General features: G+C 37.7%; 1 protein-coding gene across 4 annotated transcripts in view; it reads left to right on the top strand.

Annotated features, from left to right (window-relative positions):
* PTPRG (protein tyrosine phosphatase receptor type G) overlaps positions 1–22695 on the top strand; it is a 725247-nt gene that overhangs the window by 668145 nt on the left and 34407 nt on the right. For all 4 annotated transcript variants that reach the window (XM_034408792.3, XM_087883749.1, XM_034408794.3 and 1 more), the window contains exon 14: positions 11341–11432. In XM_034408792.3, the coding sequence (XP_034264683.2) occupies positions 11341–11432 (92 nt within the window). The remainder of the gene's footprint in view (positions 1–11340; positions 11433–22695) is intronic.

Here is a 22695-nt window from a genome sequence, read left to right as displayed (position 1 = left end):
ATCTTCAATTAATATAAATTGTTAACTCCCTGGCCAATACCTTTCATAGAAAAACCTGAAGGTGAAGCTGATTTCAATAGACCAGTATGAATTTTGTGATATTGTGGTGATAGCTCTCTTTTCCAACTTGTTCTTTTTTCTTCTTTTTTTTCAAATGTGTTGGAATTACAATTCTGGGAATTCCTGCTAGAAAGCTTGGAATATTATAGAGAACACTGAGTAATAAGCCATCTTGGCTACAACTGTCAAATCAAAGATATACTGTACTGACTTGGAACATGGGGCTCCTCTGAGCTGTTAAACAGACCCTGATATTCATTCTTCTCTGAATGTACCTATTAATTTAAGGCTCTTACACTGATTGTGCTGCATTCCAGAAGCTGATTCAGTATTATACATCCTGTTCAGAAATTTTTGCCAATTTCATAATTTCTAGTATTATGAGAATAAAGGAAGATAACATAAGCAATAATAAAAGAATAGTACACGTTTGGGAAAGATTTTATGTCAGTTTAAATGTTGAATCTCATTAGAAATGTTGAATAACATTTCTCCAAATGGTGAGCATTTTCTGTGCAGTTAGAATCCCCAACATGTCCCCATCCATCTTTTCCTAAACTTTCTTTTCCATGAGGAATTTTCCTACTAATTTCAGAAATGGCTATTTTTTATTCTTCGGGGAAAAAAATAGTGGGTTCAATGTGTTTCATAATATAAAAATGTGGGGTGGAAACATACATCATTTGATTTGAATAAAGGCATAAAATATACTTTTCCTAACAATTCAGTTGACTGAAATAATGTAATTTTGCATAGGGAGAATACATAGGGAAAATAAAAATGTATTTATTAGAAGTTCAGAGGCATAAGTAAAAATGCCTGCAGAATTAGCTTTACTGGTAGCCCTTGTCTTACAAACATCCATTTAGTGACTGTTCAAATTTATGACAGCAGTGGAAAAAGAATGACTTAGAATTGGTCCATGCAGTTACAATCATTGCAACATCCCTTCGGACGCGTGATCGAAGTCCAGGTGCCTTGCATTGCATCGCATGTTACGATGGATCATGTGATTGCCATTTATAACCTTCCCAGCCTGCTTCCAAAAAAGCAAATTTATAGAAGAAGCCAGATTCGCTCAACAACTCTGATTCACTTTATAACTGTAGTGTTTCACTTAACAACCATGGCAAAAAAAGGTTGCAAGATTCACCTAACAATGGAAATTCTGGTCCAAATTGTGGTTGTAAATCAAGGATTACCTGTATAAGTATTCTCTATAAGCAGATCTCAGATCTTTTGCTTGTTTACTTACAATTAATTCTGGTGCAGTGAGCAATGTATGGGGAGATAGTCCAATAGAGCTATAACACTTTGGATTGTATGCAAAAGCCTCAGGTTCACTTCCCAGCACTACTAAGAAGAAAAGATCTTGACTAAAATCATGAAATGCTTCCATCAGTCGGTATCCACAATTGTGGGCCAGAGGTCTGAGTACATAGGAGACTGCGTGCCTTCTTATCAAAAGCAGTTGTTAATAGATCACTCTATAATCTCTGCCCTTCTTCCCAATGTAACAGGAGCACATCTATAGGAAAGGAATCAATGTAACAGAAGCACATCTATAGGAAAGGAATCAAAATAAGAGGTTGGACAGTTAGTTACCTCGTTCAGAGCAAGAATGCACAATGCAAGGATTTGATTCGAAAGAGTTTATATGTACTTTATAGTTCTTCATTCTAAGAAATCATTCACAGCTAAAGCCGCTTTCCTGCTCTACTATTCGCTGGATCGTTCGCCATCTTGGGAAACTTTAAATGGAATCCTTGAAGCAGAAGTTGTCTAGAGAATTACTTTTTTGCCCCATTCTATCCTGTATGAATGGGAAAGACAGATTCTGTCCCAAATGAGCCTACTGTCACCCAGGCATTCCTTTTCAGCAGATTATTTGTTCATGGGAGTTTTCTCTCTGCTGGCTTCATAATTACGAGAACCCACACGATTTGCTCATAAAAATCAGTGACCTATAAATCCTATCAAATGCTTTTCAGTGGTAAGCAAGTGTCATTTTTAGGCATCATCCATCATCCATTTCTCGCCTCAAATTAACATTTTTGCTTGATGCTGGATTGTAGTTGATACACATCATTCATGCTTTTTGGTGGAGGAAGTTTCCTGAAGATCTGCTGCCAGCTTTGATAGAACTGAAGAAGAGCAAATTTTTTAACTGCAAGGTTGTTTACTAGACAGGAGGGGACAAGTATGTATTATGTCATCATCAGCATATACGATAATGAAGTGCTGCACTGCAGGCAATTAATTTCAAGATTTAAATAGATAAACAGGAGAGAAGAGAGAGAGAGACACTGTTCTTTGTCTTCCTGTATCTGAGTTCCAAGGACCACTAACTCCTCACTTATTCTTTTTGCTGTAACTCCACCTTGATATCTTTAATTGTGTGACTTTAAAGAATGCTACTGGCTTAGTTTTCTCTCTCACGTTTCTCTTGGTTTCTAAATTTAAGCTCCACACAACATCACAGAAATGGTTTTTTTGCACAGAGGCACTTGGATTGTCCACCTGAAAATAACTGGGCTATTACATCTTTTGCCTCCTACTTATTTTTATTATTTTATTTTTATCCTGCATTTATTTATTTATTATTTATTTTATTATTCGTATTTCTATGCTGCCCACTCTCCGAGGACTCTGGACGGCTTATACCAAAGACAGTATACTAAGTAGCATATTGCCCCCAACAATCTGGGTCCTCATTTTACCCACCTCGGAAGGATGGAAGGCTGAGTCAACCTTTTTTTTTTTTTTTTTTTTCTTTTAATTTATATGCCGCCCTTCTCCGGAGACTCAGGGCGGCTTACAATGCATTAAGCAATAGCCTTCATACTTTTGTATATTTATACAAAGTCAGCTTATTGCCTCCACAATCTGGGTCCTCATTTCACCTACCTTAGAAAGGATGGAAGGCTGAGTCAACCTTGAGCCTGGTGAGATTTGAACTTGCAGTAATTGCAAGCAGCAGTGGTTAATAACAGTGCTTTAATCCACTGTACTACAGGCTCACTACCTTGAGCCGATGAGATTTGATCCGCTGATCTGCTGAACTAGCAGTCAGCTGAAGTAGCTGCAATACTGCACTCTAACCACTGTGCCACCTTGGCTCATTATTTATTTTTATAAATAACTCAAAATGACAAACATCTCTATTACTCCTTCCTCCTATTTTTTCCATAACAACAACCCTGTAGGGTGAGTTGGGCTGAGAAAGAGTGACTGGCTCAAAGTCACCCAGCCAGCTTTCATGGTTAAGGCAGGACTAGAACTTGCAGTTTCCTGACTTCTAACTTGGTGTTTTAACCACTAGATTGTCCACCCCTTTAACTTCTTGTATATATTTCCTTCCTTTGGAATGCAGTTTTTCTAGATACGATTTTTGATGCCCTCAATAAAATCAGAACACAAAAAGCATCACTGATACTTTTCAGACTACCAATTTTTTTGTACAACTGTAGGAACTCAAGGACAAGAAAGCAGGTCCTGTAAATCCCAAAGCTGTCTTCTTTCTTTGCAAAGGAATTCCAACCTCTTCTGTATGAATCTCAAGATTTCTTTAACTCTCAAGACTATGCTGGGACTAAATTTTCCAGAAAATTCCGAAACAGAAAGCTCTTCAATTATTTTGATAAATCTCTTCAACAATCTTCAACTACTTCAGAGACAAGAGATATTGCTTCACAGCTTTCAAAGATATTAAATCCGCCCTTTTGATCTGCGTTATACAGTGCTCAGGCTACAGCATTTCAAATGATAGGGAATTTGAAAAAACCCTCACTGTACCTAGTGGATTCATTTGTTTCGGACATTGCAAGGTTAAATTCAGGTACAAATTCCATCTCTTTTCCCTCAAATGAGGCCAGCCTGTTTGGCATTGAAGCCAATAGCTACTAGTTTGAGGGAGGCAGAAAACTAAATGCAACATTACCTCCAATCTTTGCTGTTTTTTCCAGGGGAAAAGAAAAATGATTCTTGACTGCATAATATCAACAGAAAAATGCAAGACACAATTATTGAGGTCCTCAATCACGTGATACCAAAGCACACTCACACACAGTTTTGCAGAACAAAGTATGTAATTAAAAAACAGATGTGCAGATGAATCACCATTCTGATTTTCCAAATGTGTGAAGGAGATCTTATATTTAGGAATGATTCCTTAATGTAGCTGACTTAAAAACATTTGAATACCAAAGCTGAAGTTCAATGACATGCAAAACAAGCAAGAGCTTGTCATCTTTCTAAAAAGAATTTTTAACTATGCTGACTAAAGAAGCATGCTTCTTGACTTTTAAAGAATTGTAGATCCATCAACCGTTCCTGAGCAATTACCTGACAATTTTTTAAAATCAATTTTCTTCTAGGCAATGACTCTGTTTTGTGTTCATCCCTCTCATCCCTGTTCAAGGGGTTTAAATCTCAAAGTGATGTCCTGTTGGCATGTACATATATGAGTATATTCTTTTGCTTCTGTGCGCAGTGTAACCCTGCCTGATGTCTGAGATCTCCCAAAGTTACTATTCCCTGAGGAAAGTCAGCCAGAAATAAGCATATGGAGATAGGGATGGTGGTGGAAAGAGAATGATGGGTCTGCTTCAGGGAACACACTGTTTTCTTTCAAAGACAACAGAGTTCTCAATGATTCATAGAAAATATGTGGGCTTTATGAATTATTCTGGAAATGTAGAATGCCACTGTAATTATAAAATCCAAAAAATGTTTCTTCAGTTGTGTAACTTTGTAACAAGGCTTCCATAATCTGGTATTCTTGGCGATAAAAAATTGGTTGCTGCTTTTCAAATTACTCTCAAAACAGCTTTTTAAGAAGATTAAATAAATTCAATATATAATACAAGAACGTAGAATCTGAAATGTACGAATGCTCCATAATGCAGCCGCATTTGAAACCGGCAAAGTCATTGCAAATTAGTTTCTCTAAATATGTAAAACTAGATTTATTTTACGAATATTGAATTGATGCAGTCTTATATAACAAATCCAAAAGATAGTGTATTATACATGCGGCAAATGAACGTATCTTTCAATATAGTGTATACATTAATGTATGTCCTTTTGAAGATAGAAAAGAATGGACAGACATAGTGAATGGTGTTGGTGTATAAATTTCCTCTTGTCTTTCATATTTTATATCCTTAATTTATTTGACCAGTTAGTTAGTTTTTAGATTTTTATCCCGCCTTTATTACTTTACTCTTACTCCTTTTTGTCCCTTTTCATAATGTTGCTTACACTGATGTGGATAGCTAGATATGCATCGTTTCTTCCTGCTTCTCTTTCTTGGCTCTACATCAATGAATATCAATGAAGTTTCACCTGGCAGCTTGATATTTGACATAAATAGTAGCTGATACATAAGGTTCTGTACTTTGAAACTCCAGGGTAGAATGTTCTTCCTTATAGTTTTTGGCAATAGTAACTCAGAAACTATATGTTTGATGCAAAACCATTTTCCCCCCAGTCTTTGTTATTACAGACCAGATCTGTTTGACAACCTGATTATTCCTTTGATTTTGTGATAAAGCTCCATTCTCCAGAACGTTAGGAAGATATTTGTGCCATAACCAGTTGCGTAGGTGTGTAGAATGGGCATAACGATCTGCCAACAGAGAGGAAGCTGCCTTTGTTTAAAGCAACAGAAATATAATGCAGAGAGGCATTCAAATACATTGCACATTGCAACCCTAAACTTGGGGGTTTTTTTCTCCCCATATAGACTAAGCCCTAGCTGTGCAACCAGAGAATTCAAATGTTATAGTTATTATTCACCATTAAAAAAATTATTTCCGAAACATTTTTCCAGCAGTATATAATAGCAGTCATTTGCCATACCGTGGCTAGAAATCCACAGAGCTCAGGCTCTTTACCAGAGGTGGGTTTCAGCAGGTTCTGACCAGTTCTGAAGAACCGGTAGCGGAAATTTTGAGTAGTTCGGAGAACCGGTAGTAAAAATTCTGACTGGCCCTGCCCCCATCTATTCTCTGCCTCCTAAGTCCCAGCTGATCAGGAGGAAATTGGGATTTTGCAGTATCCTTCCCCCAGAATGGGGTGGGAATGGAGATTTTACAGTATCCTTCCCCTGCCACGCCCACCAAGCCATGCCCCGCCCACCAAGCCACACTTACAGAACCGGTAGTAAAAAAAATTTGAAACCCACCACTGCTCTTTACCCATTATTCTTGGGGCCCAGAATCAGTTCTGTACATCTCCAAGCAGGGGTGGGGAAGATTTTTACCCAGCATTGCGCCCTCAGTCAGAATTGACAATCCTCAGCCAAAATTCTGATTCAGTGCCCAGCAGCTTCTTGTATTTCTATGGTCTTCCCTATCTTTTATCTTTATCTACCATTTTAATAACTGTAGTGAAGAAACTGTGAACCATCGTTTGCAACCTTAGGCAAAGTAAGTGTATAAAATGTTATTTAGACTTACACAGCAAATTATGTACATGGAACACTAACCACTGTTAGCTCCAGATCTGCTGGGCATTGCTGGGTGCCTGCTGAGAATTGATGGCCTGAAGCAATTAGAGCAATTAGGTTTTTACTAAATATACCGTGTGAGCACCTTGGTTAAAGCTACCGATCGAAGCTAAAAACCGAATCCTTGTAGCCATTCCAGGATCTCTTGCAAACAGCCCATTGGCCCTAGAGATCATCTGGATATCAATTCTAATGAAAAGAATATCTAATAATGATAGGAATGTTTTAATATTTTATACCAACATAAAATCAAAGTTGCTCTCTCAAACGTGCAGGTATTCTCTCACGCCCTTTGTTCTCCAAGACATCCAATGTTAAGAGCCATTTACTACCTCAGTGGCAGATAAACTTTGCTTTTCTTATTATTATTATTATATATATATATATATATATATATATATATATATATATATATATATATATATATATATATATATCAGAATCCTATCTTCCTGTAAACCCACAATCAAAATTAGTTGTAGCATATTGCACTGGATTAGAATGTAGGATGGTTTTCTGAGAGCAGAGAACTAACCCAGGCTGCTCTAATGTACCTTCTGTTTATTAAATTATATTTATCCTTGTTCAGTGTAAATCCATACAGAGTTGCCTTCTGTTTGGTAAACATAATTATTTTTACACAGAATACTTTAGGAAAGGGAACTGTGTGCTGGGCTCTCTTTTTCCTTTTCTCTCTCTCCACTGGAAGAAAAAAATAATAATACTTAAAGCTATCCTCTATGGATTTTCTTCACTCAGAAGAGAAACTCCAGAATGCATGAAACACCGGCGCCTTCTGCCTGATCCATATTCATAACCTTTCCTTTACTGTGACTGATTTATGCCCCTTTGCGCCCCCAGGGTGTTCAGTCTAAAATAAAGGCAGACCAAATAGGAGCCAAGTACTTCTTTCGGCAGGAGGGAGAAAAAAGAGCAGTCAAGCTGTTCAAGAAAGAGAAACTCATTTTTATAAGAAGGTTTGGTTCTATAGGTTACACAACCAGAAAATATATTTGCCAAAAAATGGAAGCAATGGTTTGGTTTGAGTAAAACCCTCCAGTGGCTGCATATTGATTCAGCAGCTCAGAAGAGGTGGTGGCAGTTGCTTTCATTATTTATCTAGTGCCATAAGTGCACAGCAATTGGAATTGCCAGATGTCCCTATTATGATAGTCCTGGAAGTCTGTGTGCTGTAATGAATAGAGCATCAATTGTTAACCTGGGAAACCTGGATTTCACTCCATACACAGCCATCTTTCAAAACGGGTGACATAGTCATTTCTACCCAATCTTTATTACAAGAGTGTTGTTATGACAGACATACCACATATAACTGTGCTATCCAAAACTCATTGAAAGCTGGCTAGGAGATAGGGAGGAAGGTGGGGGGGGGGAGAGAGTTGATATATATATATAGTGTGTGTGTGTGTGTCTGTGTCTGTGTCTGTGTGTGTGTGTGTGTGTGTGTGTGAAAGAAAGAAGGAGATAGATAGATAGATAGATAGATAGATAGATAGATAGATAGATAGATAGATAGGATAGGATAGATAAGATAAGATAAGATAGGATAGGTTAGAGAGAGATGATAGATAGATAGATAGATAGATAGATAGATAGATAGATAGATAGATAGATAGATAGGATAGATAAGATAACATAAGATAAGATAGGATAAGTTAGAGAGAGAGAGATGATATATAGAGATAGATAGATAGATAGATAGATAGATAGATAGATAGATAGATAGATAGATAAGATAGGATAGATAAAATAAGAGGATAGGTTAGAGAAAGATGATATATAGATAGAGATAGATAGATAGATAGATAGATAGATAGATAGATAGATAGATAGATAGATAAGATAGGATAGATAAGATAGGATAGATAAGATAGGATAGGATAGGATAGGATAGGATAGGATAGGATAGGATAGGATAGGTTAGAGAGAGCGAGAGAGATGATATATAGATAGAGATAGATAGATAGATAGATAGATAGATAGATAGATAGATAGATAGATAGATAGGATAGATAAAATAAGATAAGGTAGGATAGGTTAGAGAAAGATGATATATAGATAGAGATAGATAGATAGATAGATAGATAGATAGATAGATAGATAGATAAGATAGGATAGATAAGATAAGATAAGATAGGATAGGTTAGAGAGAGTGAGAGAGATTATATATATATATATATATAGAGAGAGAGAGAGAGAGAGAGAGAGAGAGAGAGAGAGAGAGAGAGAGCGAGAGAGATGATATATAGAGATAGATAGATAGATAGATAGATACATAGATAGATAGATAGATAGATAGATAGGATAGATAAAATAAGATAAGATAGGATAGGTTAGAGAAAGATGATATATAGATAGAGATAGATAGATAGATAGATAGATAGATAGATAGATAGATAGATAAGATAGGATAGATAAGATAAGATAGGATAGGTTAGAGAGAGTGAGAGAGATTTTTTATATATATATATATATATATATATATATATATATATATATATATATATGAGAGAGAGAGAGAGAGATAATAGATAGATAGGATAGATAAGATAAGATAAGATGATAAGATAGGATAGGATAGGATAGGATAGGATAGGATAGGAGAGAGAGAGAGAGAGAGAGAGAGAGAGAGAGAGAGAGAGAGAGAGAGAGAGACCTACCTACCTGATGGATAAGGAGCATGCAGTTGTGAGATTGGTTAGTGCCTTGAAAGCCCTCCCTCTCTTTTTTAGCTTTCAATTTTAATTATTTTATTCTTGTTTTAATGGCATAATTGGCTGTTTCAATGGCTTAAAATATAAATAATAAGTCATTTGGATGTGATTGTATGCTTTTCATGTTTTCATTGTACACTGCCCAGAGTTGCCCTATGACGGAGATGGGTGGGTAGTTTTCAAATTTGATATATAAACAAGTTTTTTTTTAAAAAAAATTGAAGTTCAGCTGACCACAATAACTAGTCCTTAATTTGTTTAGTAACGCACTTTAATTCCGTTATCACCATAAAATTAATTGGAGATGAAAGTAGCTTTGGAAAACCTTTTTCTTGCTTAAATCATAGTGCATGGCTTTAGGAGCAAGGAATGAAAAAAGACTGCATTCTCTTCCTTTTTCAAAATTAACTTTGGATATTAAGGCTCCAGTCCCCGCAGCTCTTCATATGCACTTTTTCTTCACATGGGCAAAGCTGTACAGGAGATGCCTGCACTTGACTCAGAGCTGAAGATGGGGGGCAGTCAGCCAAGTAAAGACATGGCGTGAGAGAGGGGCTCAAGTTAACCAAACGATGCTACCAGAATTCCACAATGCCCACATTTTGATCTGACAGCCTTAAGTTTTGATGTCAGCGCAATTCAAACTCACACAAACTCTTCTAAGTATTTCCCTTGGCCTTTGAAATTTGCTGCCGAGTTGTGTTGCAGGGTGTTGTTGTTGTTGTTGTTTCCCCCCCTTTTTTTCTTTTCAAAGTGCTCTACTATGTAACTCTGGCTGCAAACAATGGCTATAGAAATTGCTTTGAACATGTCAGCAGAGTGGATGGGTTGGTAGTGGGCTGTTCTGCTTGGCCCTAATTCCAGAAACTGAGCCAGCCGGCAAGAGAATGCTTTTGCAAACATTTTGCCAGCAAAAAGCAAGCCCTGTGCTTTTCAGGAAAACTTAAACCCAGGCAATGTTGTAAGCTTTTTGCCCAGAAGTGCAGAAGTCATTTTTTGTTTGTTTGTTTGTTTGTTTGTTTTCAAGCTGGCCAGGAAAAGGGGATCTCTGCTCTATCTAGGATTTGGCAAAGAGCTCCTAACAGCTGAGAGTAGCCCTCTTTTCTCCCCGTCACAAGAGCAGCTCATGCTGAGCAAGGCTCATTAAATATTCACTTCCAGCTGCAAGCAGCTCATTAAGGCAGCACCAAGCAGTGACGCTGCTGCTGGAAAACCGTGTCTTGCTGAGCTTCACCATGCAGAGGCTCAGTGGAACGCTGGATGCTCTCCTTCTCAGTGCCTTCTCCATGATGACCAGCTTATGCTCCCTGCTTTGCATTAAGTACAGGTAAAAGACTGCACCGAAAAGCCTTGGGCAGATGGACTCCATTCGTTCATTCAGGTTTGGGTTCCTTGGGGGGGCGTGTGCTGGGGGGCGGCCATCGGCGTTGCCTTCCGAATCGTTTTTCAGGGTTAGGGACTCTTGCGGATTTGGATTTTCTGGGCATGGTTTTGGGTCTTGTTTTCAGAGAAAGTACGGCATAGAAGAAGAAGAAGAAGAAGACGGGCACCGGGAGAGAGATGAGGCAAAGTTGTGTTAGGTTTTGGAAAGTTTGCAACTTTCTGAAGGAAGGAAGATCCCAGGTGTAGATTATAGATGCTCTTTCCTTGATGTTAAATTGGAATATTTCCCATAGGGTTGTGGTTGTCCCTCTTAAAATTCCCTTTTGAGGAGCTATTGCAGAGCTTGGAAGTTTATTTTAAGTACAATCTGAACAAACCCCAACCTCACTGCTGCTAAACTTTTTGGACAACCTATTTTAATAATTTCATAATAGATAAGATACTGTGCTCCTAAATTAATGAACAGTTCTTTCCCATTGGAGGTTCCTGGCATCATAACTTTTTCTTTAAATAGCCAACAACAACCATCGGCATTGGGGAGAAGGCAGAGTCTGAAGTGGACTTGCTCAACTGGCCTGTTGAAATGTTTGACCTGTACAAAAGTACCCCGAAACCCTAAAGGTGGTGATGCTATTTCTCTTCCATTTGCAGAAAATGTTTCCAGACAGCTCATTTCTATGTAGAAGACAGCAGTTCTCCTCGGGTGGTACCAAACGAAACCGTCCCCATTATTCCCATCCCAGGTAAGAAAGGCCTTGTCTCATTCATTCATGCCTTGGTTTGATCATAGATGCAACCATCTGAATTTGCTTAACAATTGATCCTAGTTTTGGGTACAATTAAAATCAGTTGCTCTTCACAGCCCTATGATTTCTTCCTATGGTTTAAGCCTTTTGTGGTTTATTGTCCTGTTTCTGTATAGTAATTGTTTAATTAGTTTGTATGGAGTTTAACTTTTCTTTCTTTGGATGAAACCCTCTTGATGGTTTCACAAAGGAAACCTCTAGATGTCATATAGAATTTGTCTTTTCTGACTCCAGTATCTTGTCCTGAATGAGTCTTTAATTCCATTTGCCTTTTCTACTGAAGTTCAAAATCTTCATCTTAAATGTTCAGCAATGTCTACTAGAGGTAAATGGGCAGTATAATCTTGTGTGTTTATACTTAGAAGAAAAACGTGTTTAATTCACTGCCAGTTCTTCCAGCTCAATATATATATGGATTTTGACACAAATAGCTTTTTGGTTTAGGAAAAGCAAGCTCTTGGATACATAATTCTATTTGCCAGGATACTGCCACATAGGTAGGTCATCAGATCCCAGCTTTTTTTAAAAAATGAATTAGCAAACATCTTTTTATATAACCAAATGAAGTAGCTTTATTTGGGGTGAGCAGAATTATAGCTGTTTAATATTGTAAATATTTTTGGACTTTTGTCAGTTTTAGCTCAATGCTAAGAACATACTTAGGATTATTCTACTTGGGTATAAACAGATTTGGGTCTCGTTTTTATTTAGGAATTAAATGCATGTTTTATCCTTTCACAGTTTGTTCATTCTTTTATTATCAATGGCTTAAAATAAGTCTACATACAATGATTTTTTTGTGTGAATGTGAGCTGAATTCCACTGATGGGAAGGTTTAATTATTGTTGTATACTTTTTAATTCCTTTAAAAAGGAAGCCTAATGTATACTTCAAAGCGATTTTGGAATGTCATGGTTTTTCTCTGACAGGTTGTAAAGGGTATTGTAATAAGACTATGTCGTTTGTTTTCTTTTTGCATATAATGTACTATATCGGGTAAAGATTTCAGTGATGTGAGTTTTGCAATTACTAGATTAATTGATCAATACTGGTCAGAGATAATAGAAAGTTGGATAATGGAAAGTTGCTATTGGTTCATCCAGTTCTGGTCTGACATGGTAGTCAGGGAATTATGGGAGCTGAATTCCAACACATCTGAAGAATGTCAGGTTGGGAAAAGATGATCTACTCCAAGTTACAAATGAATAACTGTGAAAACTCTGTGAAAAATCTCTTTGACTCTTTTGAAAAATCCTTAGAAATAATTATTTATTTATTTACTTATTTCTTATACTTATATGCCGCCCTTCTCCCAAAGGACTCGGGGTGGCTCACAGAAATTAAAACAATGAAAACAATAAAAATAGCTACTAAAATAATCAATTAAAATCTCCCAATTAAAAATCACCCATCAGATCAGCAAATTTGTTGGAAAAGCCATGTCTTCAGGTCACGGCGGAAAGAGCGGAGGTCGGGGGCCGTCCGAAGACCCGTGGGTAACCCATTCCAGAGGGTCGGTGCACCCACAGAGAACGCCCTCATCCTGGGCGCCACCAGCCAACGTTGTCTGGCCAATGGCACCTGGAGGGCACTCCTATGTGAGCGCACAGGGTGGTGGGAAGCAGGCAGAAGGTGGTCCTGCAGGTACCCCGGGCCCATGCCATGTAGGGCTTTATAGGTAAGTACCAGCACCTTGAAGCGGATCCGAAGGACCACTGGTAACCAGTGCAGCTCACGCAGGAGAGGTGTAACACAGGAGTAACAGGAAGCTCCCGTAACAACCCACGCGGCCGCATTCGGAACCAGCTGGAGCCTCCGGGTACACCCCAAGGGCAGCCCCATGTAGAGGACATTGCAGTAGTCCAAACGAGAGATAACGAGAGCTTGGGTGACTGTACAGAAGGCATCCCTGTCTAGAAAAGGGCGTAACTGGCGCACCAGGCGAACCTGTGCAAAATATGATCCAATTATATGATCCAATTGTGTCATTTAATGATGAACAAATTCAAAGTTTGTATGAATTTATGACTTCTATTAGCACTTCAGATGATGAAAGTTTTACAACATTCATGATCACAATAGATTATCTTTAAAATGGTCACCAGAGTATAATATGCATGGAGGAGTCACTTGGGATGTTGTTATTGAAAGTTGATCTTGCTTAGATGGATATAAAAAAATCTGTAAAATTGCCTCCAAAAGAAGTCTTCTGGGTAATGATCTGACATAGCTTTTCTTCACATATGTTGTCCTGTTAGCTGTAAAATATATCAGAATTGTCTGGAACGATTTACTGCAGTGTATTAATGTCCTTCATTTCTCTATAAAATTCTTCTCACCCTCTTATTGCATAGCACATATTATGTAATCCCAAAGGTGCTTTTTCAAGAGGCGACTGGTCTTCCTTTTTTTTCTTTGAAGATATTTCGCTTCTCATCCAAGAAGCTTCTTCAGCTGAAGAAGCTTCTTGGATGAGAAGCGAAAAGTCTTCAAAGAAAGTCCAGTCGCCTCTTGAAAAAGCATCTTTGGGACAACCATGACCTGGATGACTGACTGAGAATCTCCATAGACATATATTATTGATTGGTTGGTTGGTTGGTTGGTTGGTTGGATTTATATGCTGCCCTTCTCCGGAGACTCAGGGTGGCTTACAATGCGTTAAGCAATAGCCTTCATACTTTTGTATATACCTGCTTAGTAGGGTTTTCGCCCTCCCCAAGCGGTGTTCTTTTTATACAAAATCAGCTTATTGCCCCCACAAACCGGGTCCGCATTTTACCTACCTCAGAAGGATGGAAGGCTGAGTCAACCTTGAGCCTGGTGAGATTTGAACTCGCAGTAATTGCAGGCAGCTGGCAGCTAAGTGCTACTTAACAACACTTTAGTCTGCTGCTCCACTAAGGCTCCTTAGATTATGTAATCTTCACCCCTAGAATGTCAGAAATTGCATAAATAACCATCTCCAACTTGACAGTCCCTATACAATGAACTATATGTTTACTATAAGTTGTTTCTGTTTCCCATATTTTTCTGAAGTACATAAGTTACGTTATCAAAGATGAACAAGATGAGCTTATATTTTCAAAGGGTTTAGGTCAAAGGAGCTTTTCAGCTGTTGTGACAAAAGACTTAATACCTTTACACTAATGTGTAAAATCTTTAATCTTTAAACATCTACCAAGATATAGAAAAGCAGAATACTAGAGAATAAATGTCTAATTCAGCTCTTTATTCCATATGCTAACTTGTTATATAAAAAGTAAATCAACTGAAAAATGTCAAAACATACATTTTTTCCTCCTACTGTTTAATGCAGAAACCTTGTACAACATCTTTCTGCAGCAGTCTTCTTAAATACATAGGACTAGATCTTTAATCATCTCCAACAAGCAAGGCCATTGACGTTGATGGGCAAGATAATGCAGTATGACTAGAGGATAAATTAGAGACAGCTGGAATAGAGCAGGCTTGTCACTTACCAAAAGGGAGCGCCTGATTTTGGATTCACCCATAATTATCTAGGGCTAGGCTAAGGTGTGCGTATGTGTGAGTGTGTTGTAGTTTTTCTTTGTGCGTTTGTTTTTGTACTTTTTGGGGCCTACTGACCAATTTCTCCCTTTAAGGGAAGAAATGGAGTATAGTGATTTAAATAATTGATTAAACAACATTTTGGAAATAAGTGGTAGGCAATTCATTAATAAGTAATATTCCTGTTGGGCTTCAACTCTTTACTTCTGTGCCCTAAAAGTTCGTAATCTCTCTCACACATACACAAAGTGATTAGGAATATATAATATAAGTGAAATTAAGTGAAATGATCTTGTACATGTAAGAATAGATCCAGATATAGTCATGTTTAGAGCAGACACTGAAATCAGGAACTTTAAGTCATTGTTCTCTCTTCTGCATTGGTCAGACCATACTTAGAATATTTCATCCCATTGAGGGCATCATGTGATCAATTGGAAAGAGGCGATCAACCAAAATGAATAGAAAGGTGCCCTTTTTTCTGATTCACTCCCATCTTGCATAGAAACTGTAGAGGAGATTGTTGCCTCTACTACTATCTACAGATCTACTATCTCCCCTGAATGTTTCCAGTTTTAATGAAATAGCAATTTCTAAAGAGATCATTCAAGTAGAATATCCAGAATGAAGTACAGTATCTACAAATATTTGGCTAATACGGAAGGGGAGGTTCTGTTGGAAGGGCCTAATTGATGCTTTTTCTGGGCTTCTTGCTCAAGCCAAAAAAATCTTCCAGGTCCATCCTCCTAAGCGATTTGCTGATGCAGCTTCCCAATGCCTGCCCATCATTCCTTACACCTATTATGATAGGGACTTCCCCTCTTCCCCAAACCATTCTAAAAATTATTCTTTTTGATGGTCTCCTACTGTTAATAATACACTATCACTTCTGATTCTTTTCCCCCCTCTTTGGAAAACATGAGAAAATCTTTCCTGCTATATTGATTCTGGAAGTAAAGTACATATGACATTTTAACAAATGCCAGCTCCTTATAGTAATCTTATTTGCTAGTGATAACCCTGCAGTAGTTTTAAATTGATAGTTAAATCTCTCTCTGTGGAACTGTACTGCTGTTTCATTGAGCTGAGTGAACCTAATTTGATTTAGTTATACAGACACACTGGAAGCAATTTGACAGTGTATCTAAAACTGTGAAATATCCTGCACTTCTCTTTTTTTAAAAAAAAAAATCAGTCCTGTGAGGATTTTTAACATGTCCAGAATACATTACATTAATGTAAGTCCACAAAGGCAGAATTGTCTAATAATTTAACTGCCCTACTTTCATCTGAGGAAATTTACTTCATCTCAGAACATAAAATTAAATAACTTATAAGTACGCTTTCATCTATGTGAATTTATGCTGAAAATCTGAGTCCTCATTGTAATTCATAATCATTTTGACTACGCAACCTAGAGAAACACCAAACACTGACAGGATCATATATTCACTTTCCCCTAAGCTATTAAACACATATGTGAATCAAAAAAACCCCCAATGTCTCATGCCCTTAGGGGAAAGAAGCTGTGCCCGGATGGCAGCCTTGCTGAATGTTTATTAATTACAACCATCCTCAGTGTAAACCCCTTTTAATTTTTTTTCATTTGTTAGATTGCTATATTTTAGACAGCTCTCGGTTACCATTTTACTGAGGTAGTCATAGAAGTAAGAAAAGAAAAGCAGTATTGCTGTTCCTTCTCTCCAAAAAGACAAAGCAATTTCATTTTTAAAATCCACATTAAACATTGAGAATATTTCCTAATGATAGTAGTTTTTCTCCCCTGCTCCCCCCCCAAATTGAACAGCAAGAAATTTCTTTTTCTTTTTTTTTATTGAAAAAGTTTTACAATTACATTTTCTCCCCATTCCCCCCCCAACCCTCCCTAACCTCCCTGACCACCCTAACCCTCCCTAACCCCCCCTAACCCACCCCTCCCCCCGGACTTCCACAGAATATAATCCAAATCAAAATCCCCTTTTTATAAAACTTGAACCCCTCCACTCCCAATATATTTTTTCATCTTCTCAAAATTCAAATATTTCTATCTCTATATAACACTTTCAATTAAAAGCTATCTGATACTTCCTAGTTTGATATTTGTTCTGCACATAATCTATCCACATTTTCCATTCCCATTCATAAGTCTCTTGTGAGCGATCTTTTAGATATGCTGAAATCTTCGCCATCTCTGCAAAGCTGGCCATCTTCAAAGTCCATTCCTTGATAGTGGGCGTAGCTTCATTTTTCCAATATTGACCTATCAGTAATCTCGCAGCTGTTATCATGTACAATATCAACTTTGTTTCACCCAATGTAAAACCCTTAACTATACCCAATAAAAACAATTGTGGAGAAAACTGAATTTTTTTCTTCAAAACATTCTGCATGACCCACCAAATTTTTATCCAAAAAGCCTTCACTTTCTTACAGGTCCACCAAACATGGTAATATGTAGCATCTAAGCAGTCACATCTCCAACATTTTGGTTGAACATTAGGGTACATACACGACAATTTCTTAGGATCTAAATGCCATCTATAAAACATTTTATAAAAATTCTCCCTCAAATTCTGCGACTGTGTAAATTTAACATTCTGAACCCAAATTTTCTCCCATGTTTCCAACATCACTGGTTCTGCAAAATTTTGTGCCCACTTAATCATACAATCTTTAACCAATTCAGTTTCTGAATCCCTTTCTAACAAAACATTATAAAGCCTTTTAATATGCATTGGACCTTTTTCTTTTATATGTCTAACCAATTCTTCCTCATGCAACATAATACCAATTTTTGGGTCCTTTTTCCATCTCAGTTGAAGTTGATTATACTGTAACCAAGTTAGATTAATCCCTTCATCCAACAGTGTCTCTAGTGTCTTACAGCAAGAAATTTCTTAAATGGCTTTTCCCAAACTTAGGTCTTGCTAATTATTTTAAACAACTTCCATCATCCCTGAGCAAGGGCCATAGACCAGCAGATAATGGGACTTAGATATAATGGGGATCACATTAATTAGGCCGCATAAAGTTGGCTTGAACTTTAAGGAACAGAAATGGGGTTGTTGGGTTTTTTTTTTTTTGTTTTTTTTTTGAGAAGAAACATTTACAAGAAATTTTGTGTCAGTCAACCACGATCTCCTTGTATTTCCTTGTAGAGCAAATGGTGATTGTTCAGATACCTAGCCTGATTGACCTGAACTATATTCTGAGCGCTCTTCTTTATCATGAGAGGAAAATATTTAAAACATAATGTTTTAAATAAACACATAGCATAAATTATATTCTTTGCTCAGGAAAGAATTCCATTTCTTCTTTACAGACTGATTGTATGCTTTCCTTGTAATTTAAAGGTAAGCCTGTGTGCAACATCAGTAATTAATGTACCTCTCCATGGTTATAGTTGGCATGGCAGCATATTAGATTATTTCCTAATTGGAAGAAATTGTGATTAATTATTTCATACGTTTCCTTTATGTTCTGCCTCTTCTTGGAGGAAGAGACTGGAGACCTCTACAGCAGTGTCGCTCAACCTCGGCGATATTAAGATGTGTGAATTTTCAATTTTCAACTCTTGGAATTCCCCAGCTAACTTCCGGCAGATGAAGTTGTCAAGATTGAGAGACACTCCTCTAGAGCACATGGTAGTCAATGATACCAATGGCATATTAGCTCAGTTCCCAGAAGATACTTAGCTTGATCAATGCAGAAGACTATACTTTGGGAATTCCAGAAGATTCTGAAAAGATCAAATTTGGCTCATAGACCCAGTTAAACTAATTAAACCCAGTCAGTCATATCATGGGAACATCTCAAGATGCACACTTATTGCTTATCTACTATTCTCCAAGAAAAAGATCTCAAAAACCCAGGCTGCTGAAAAAATAAGTCTTCCCATTACCTGAGTCACAGCCAAAGCATGCCATCACGGTGGCGCAGTGGTTAGAGTGCAGTACTGCAGGCTACTCCTGCTGACTGCCGGTTGCCTGCAATTTGGCAGTTCAATCTCACCAGGCTCAAGGTTGATTCATCCTTCCATCCTTCCATCCTTCCGAGGTGGGTAAAATGAGGACCCAAATTGCCCCCAAATTGTTGGGGGCAATATGCTGACTCTGTAAACTGCTTAGAGCAGTGGTGGGTTGCTACCGGTTCGCCCCGTATTGGGCGAATCGGTAGCGGCGGCAGCGGGAGGCTCTGCCCACCCGCCTGGACGCTTCTGTGCATGCGCAGAAGCATCACACACCCACGAGCGAACCGGTAGCAACGGGTTTTGAAACCCACCCCGGCTTATAGAGTACTGTAAGCACTGTAAAATGGTATATAAGTAAGTGCTAGTGCTATTGCTATCACGTAACACCTATAAACACTGGCTGCAACACCAAAACTATTGATGGATGGGTAGTGTAGTCTTACTAGTTGCTTAAAATGTAGTAGTTTCCAATTCTACAATTTTTCACAAATTAGCTTGGTCTAATGGTTTAAGACCCATTCTAGCCCCGTTCTAGCCTGACACATAGAACAAAGCCCTATGATTCTATATTCTATATTCTATGTATCAGGCTAGAAACCAAGAAATTATGAGTTCTAGTCCCACCTTAGACATGAAAGCTGACTGGGTTATTTTGAGCCAATTATCAAAAGACTGGGAGTTCTAGTCCCGCCTTAGGCATGAAAGCCAACTGGGTGACTGTGGGCCAGTCACTCACTCTCACTCACCTCACCTCATAGGGTGGGAAAATAGGAGGAGGAAGGAATATTAGATATGTTTGCCACATTGAGATATTTATAAAAAATAATAAAGGCACAATCAACATAAATACATAAAATAGTTTTAACTTCTATTCTTTCCTCTCCCTCTCCCTTTGTTTGTGAATGCATGGCAAGGCTTTGCCAAAGCGCGGACACACAGGCCTCATTAAACAGTCAGTCCCCTCTCTTTATTCTCATCCACCCACCCCAAGCACAGAAGACTGTGTTCAGTTCTTATTGCATCCCACACTTAGCCAGAGAGCTTTCAGTCCATTATAGTGATCTAATAAAAAAGTTTTACTCCAAGCTGCACAGCCTACTAGCCTCATATCCCAGGCCTTTCTCCTACAAGAAGTTGAAGAGATGCAGGCAGCACAACATTTGAGCCCCCTGGAGTAGGTACATCAGCTCAGCATCAGGACATAGTGACCTGTCCATTCAGATATAAGGGAGAAGGGCCTTTAGTTGTTCCTCAAATTGGTCAAACTGATTATTAAATGGCAGAACCACAGTTGCTATGCATGAATGATGTGGGCTAATATTTAGTAAGACATTCAAAGCTAATTTTACAATAGAGTTACATTAAATTCATAATGACACAACTGAAGGATTTATTAGCACAGTATCGAGGAAAATACCAAAATAGATCTGGATCTTATATATTTATGAACATTATTTTTGTTTCAGCATTTGGATTTTTATGGTAGGACTTGATTGTGATACTAATGAATCCCTGGGAAGAAACAACTCGCCCAAATAAAATACAAGCTAACTAATAGGTTTCTTTATTAGATGTGATAGGATGTCATTCATTTCGTCAGAAGACTAATTAAAACAGTTATGATTTCTGAACCACGTTTTTCCTGACACAGTAGAAGGTTTTAAAGGAGCAGTTAGATAAATTACCTCCATGCAACAATTCCCTTTACATTTGCTTAAGATTTTATTTGAGAAGCTCTATAACATACATAAACAAAACAAAACAAAATCTGTCTGAGATGATTTTTTCTAACAGATCTGCCTACTAGAATGTGGAGTTCTCAAACTTTAGGTATCATTGATAGCCTATTTTTCTACAATATGTGGCTTACTGATAAATCTAAAGTGAACAAATCACAAACTCAAACAATCTTTAACTTCAGTTTCTTGATTGGGATATTTTTTACTTCTTAATTGTTGGTGTTGTGTTAATCTTGCTCTTAATCTCTGCTCATCTGGGTGTTGACTGCTGGTGAGAAGATGTCTTGGTCTTTTTGTTTCCTTTTTGGCTTGTGATTATCTTTTTTTAATGATATGTAGATGTTGTTTATCTTTATGTGCCTGTCAATGGCTGATTTGTCTGTTACAAACTCAGATAAACGGTCAAACAGTAAACAATAACCTAATCAAGAAACTACCAAGAACACTCCCGCCAACGCTGATAAGGCAAGTCACTAGTATACAAAAAGGGAACAAACCCCACTGCCTTCTAGCACTGAAGATGTTATCTAATTTGGTAATGAAATGCCTGCATATAATCAATCAAGCTCAGAGAGCACTAAAGATTCCACAGTTCAGCCCTGATCTACAAATATTCTCTTCTATGTTAGATGCTTCAAAACAGCTAATTTTATAAACTCAGAGCAATGATGCATAGGATATGTTGGTAGAAGAAAATAGCAGGAAAAATAGCTCAAGATGTGTGAGTGGATGGGTGATACTAAAGATGGAGGTTTAAAAAAGAAGCTGAAAACAGTTCCAATGAGGATAAAATATGGAGGACACAAACAGAAGCCAAAATGTCTTTTTAGCCATAATGACAGTTATGAAAGTTCTGAAATCTAAGGTGATGCACACAGGAAATGGGCAAGGTCACAAAGGAAAAGTATAGATGGATAATCCCAAACTTCAAAGACGTAAAAACTCAGAAGTAATCAAGTTTTACCAATGATACTAAGAATAGAAGTAAAGCAAGGGGAGTAAGCACCACTGTGTGATGATACAGTGGTTAGAATGCAGCATTGCAGGCTAATTCTGCTAACTGCCAGGAGTTCGACCCCTACCGGCTCAAGATTGACTCAGCCTTCCAGCCTTCCAAGGTCGATAAAATGAAGATCTGGATTGTTGGGGGCAATATTGCTATTCTTTCCAGCCTCTTTACTAGCAGATCCTGGGTACGTGTATACATGGACACTCACACACTAAGACCTCACAGTAGGTTGCATATCGGGGGGGGGGGATCATGTGACTAGGTTAAAAAAGGGAAGGGACTTAGAATGGAGCAATCACCAGCATTGAAAGCAATTGTCCAACTGCATGTCAAATTGGGATATTATTCAGGATCATTTTTGTCTGCGGTCTTCGGCCCATTTTCCAGCTGAATTTTCTTTTGTTTTCAACTCTTTCCATATCCAATTTGGCTGCATTCTGATCAGTTTTCAATGAATTATCAAACTGGCAGGCAGACACATACGAAGTTTTGACCCTGTTACATAATGTATTTCAAGCATTCTATTTGGTTGTAAACAGGAGTCTCCTCAGGGAAGGTAGGTAAATGGACTGGTATGATTAATAATTATTTTAAAAGGGGCATTTATTTCACAGTTTTGTGACTCTTTTGATTTCACCTGCAGATGTTCTTGGCTAAAAAGAATTAAAAAATGCTTTGTTAGATAAATTCAGGCTAAAAGGCAAAGAAAAGAATTAGGCAGGCACCTGTTAAATGAGAAAGGCAAAACATCCATTGAAATTCATAACATATAATTTCAAGCAAGACTAACATGTCTCATTGAACTCAGCGGGCCTACTTAAAACATAGCTAAACATCTACTTCATGAAGATGGACTTATTCTTCTACGTTTCAAAACGACAGAGTTGATTTTGTGATTTTGCATGCTCATGAAACATTACAATACACCCACTCAACAAAGATGGAAGTTCCATA

Source organism: Pantherophis guttatus, chromosome 2 (genome assembly GCF_059756535.1).
Source record: "Pantherophis guttatus breed Tessera chromosome 2, ASM5975653v1, whole genome shotgun sequence".
Lineage (NCBI taxonomy): Eukaryota > Metazoa > Chordata > Lepidosauria > Squamata > Colubridae > Pantherophis > Pantherophis guttatus.
This window is presented reverse-complemented; position numbering and strand designations above follow the sequence as displayed.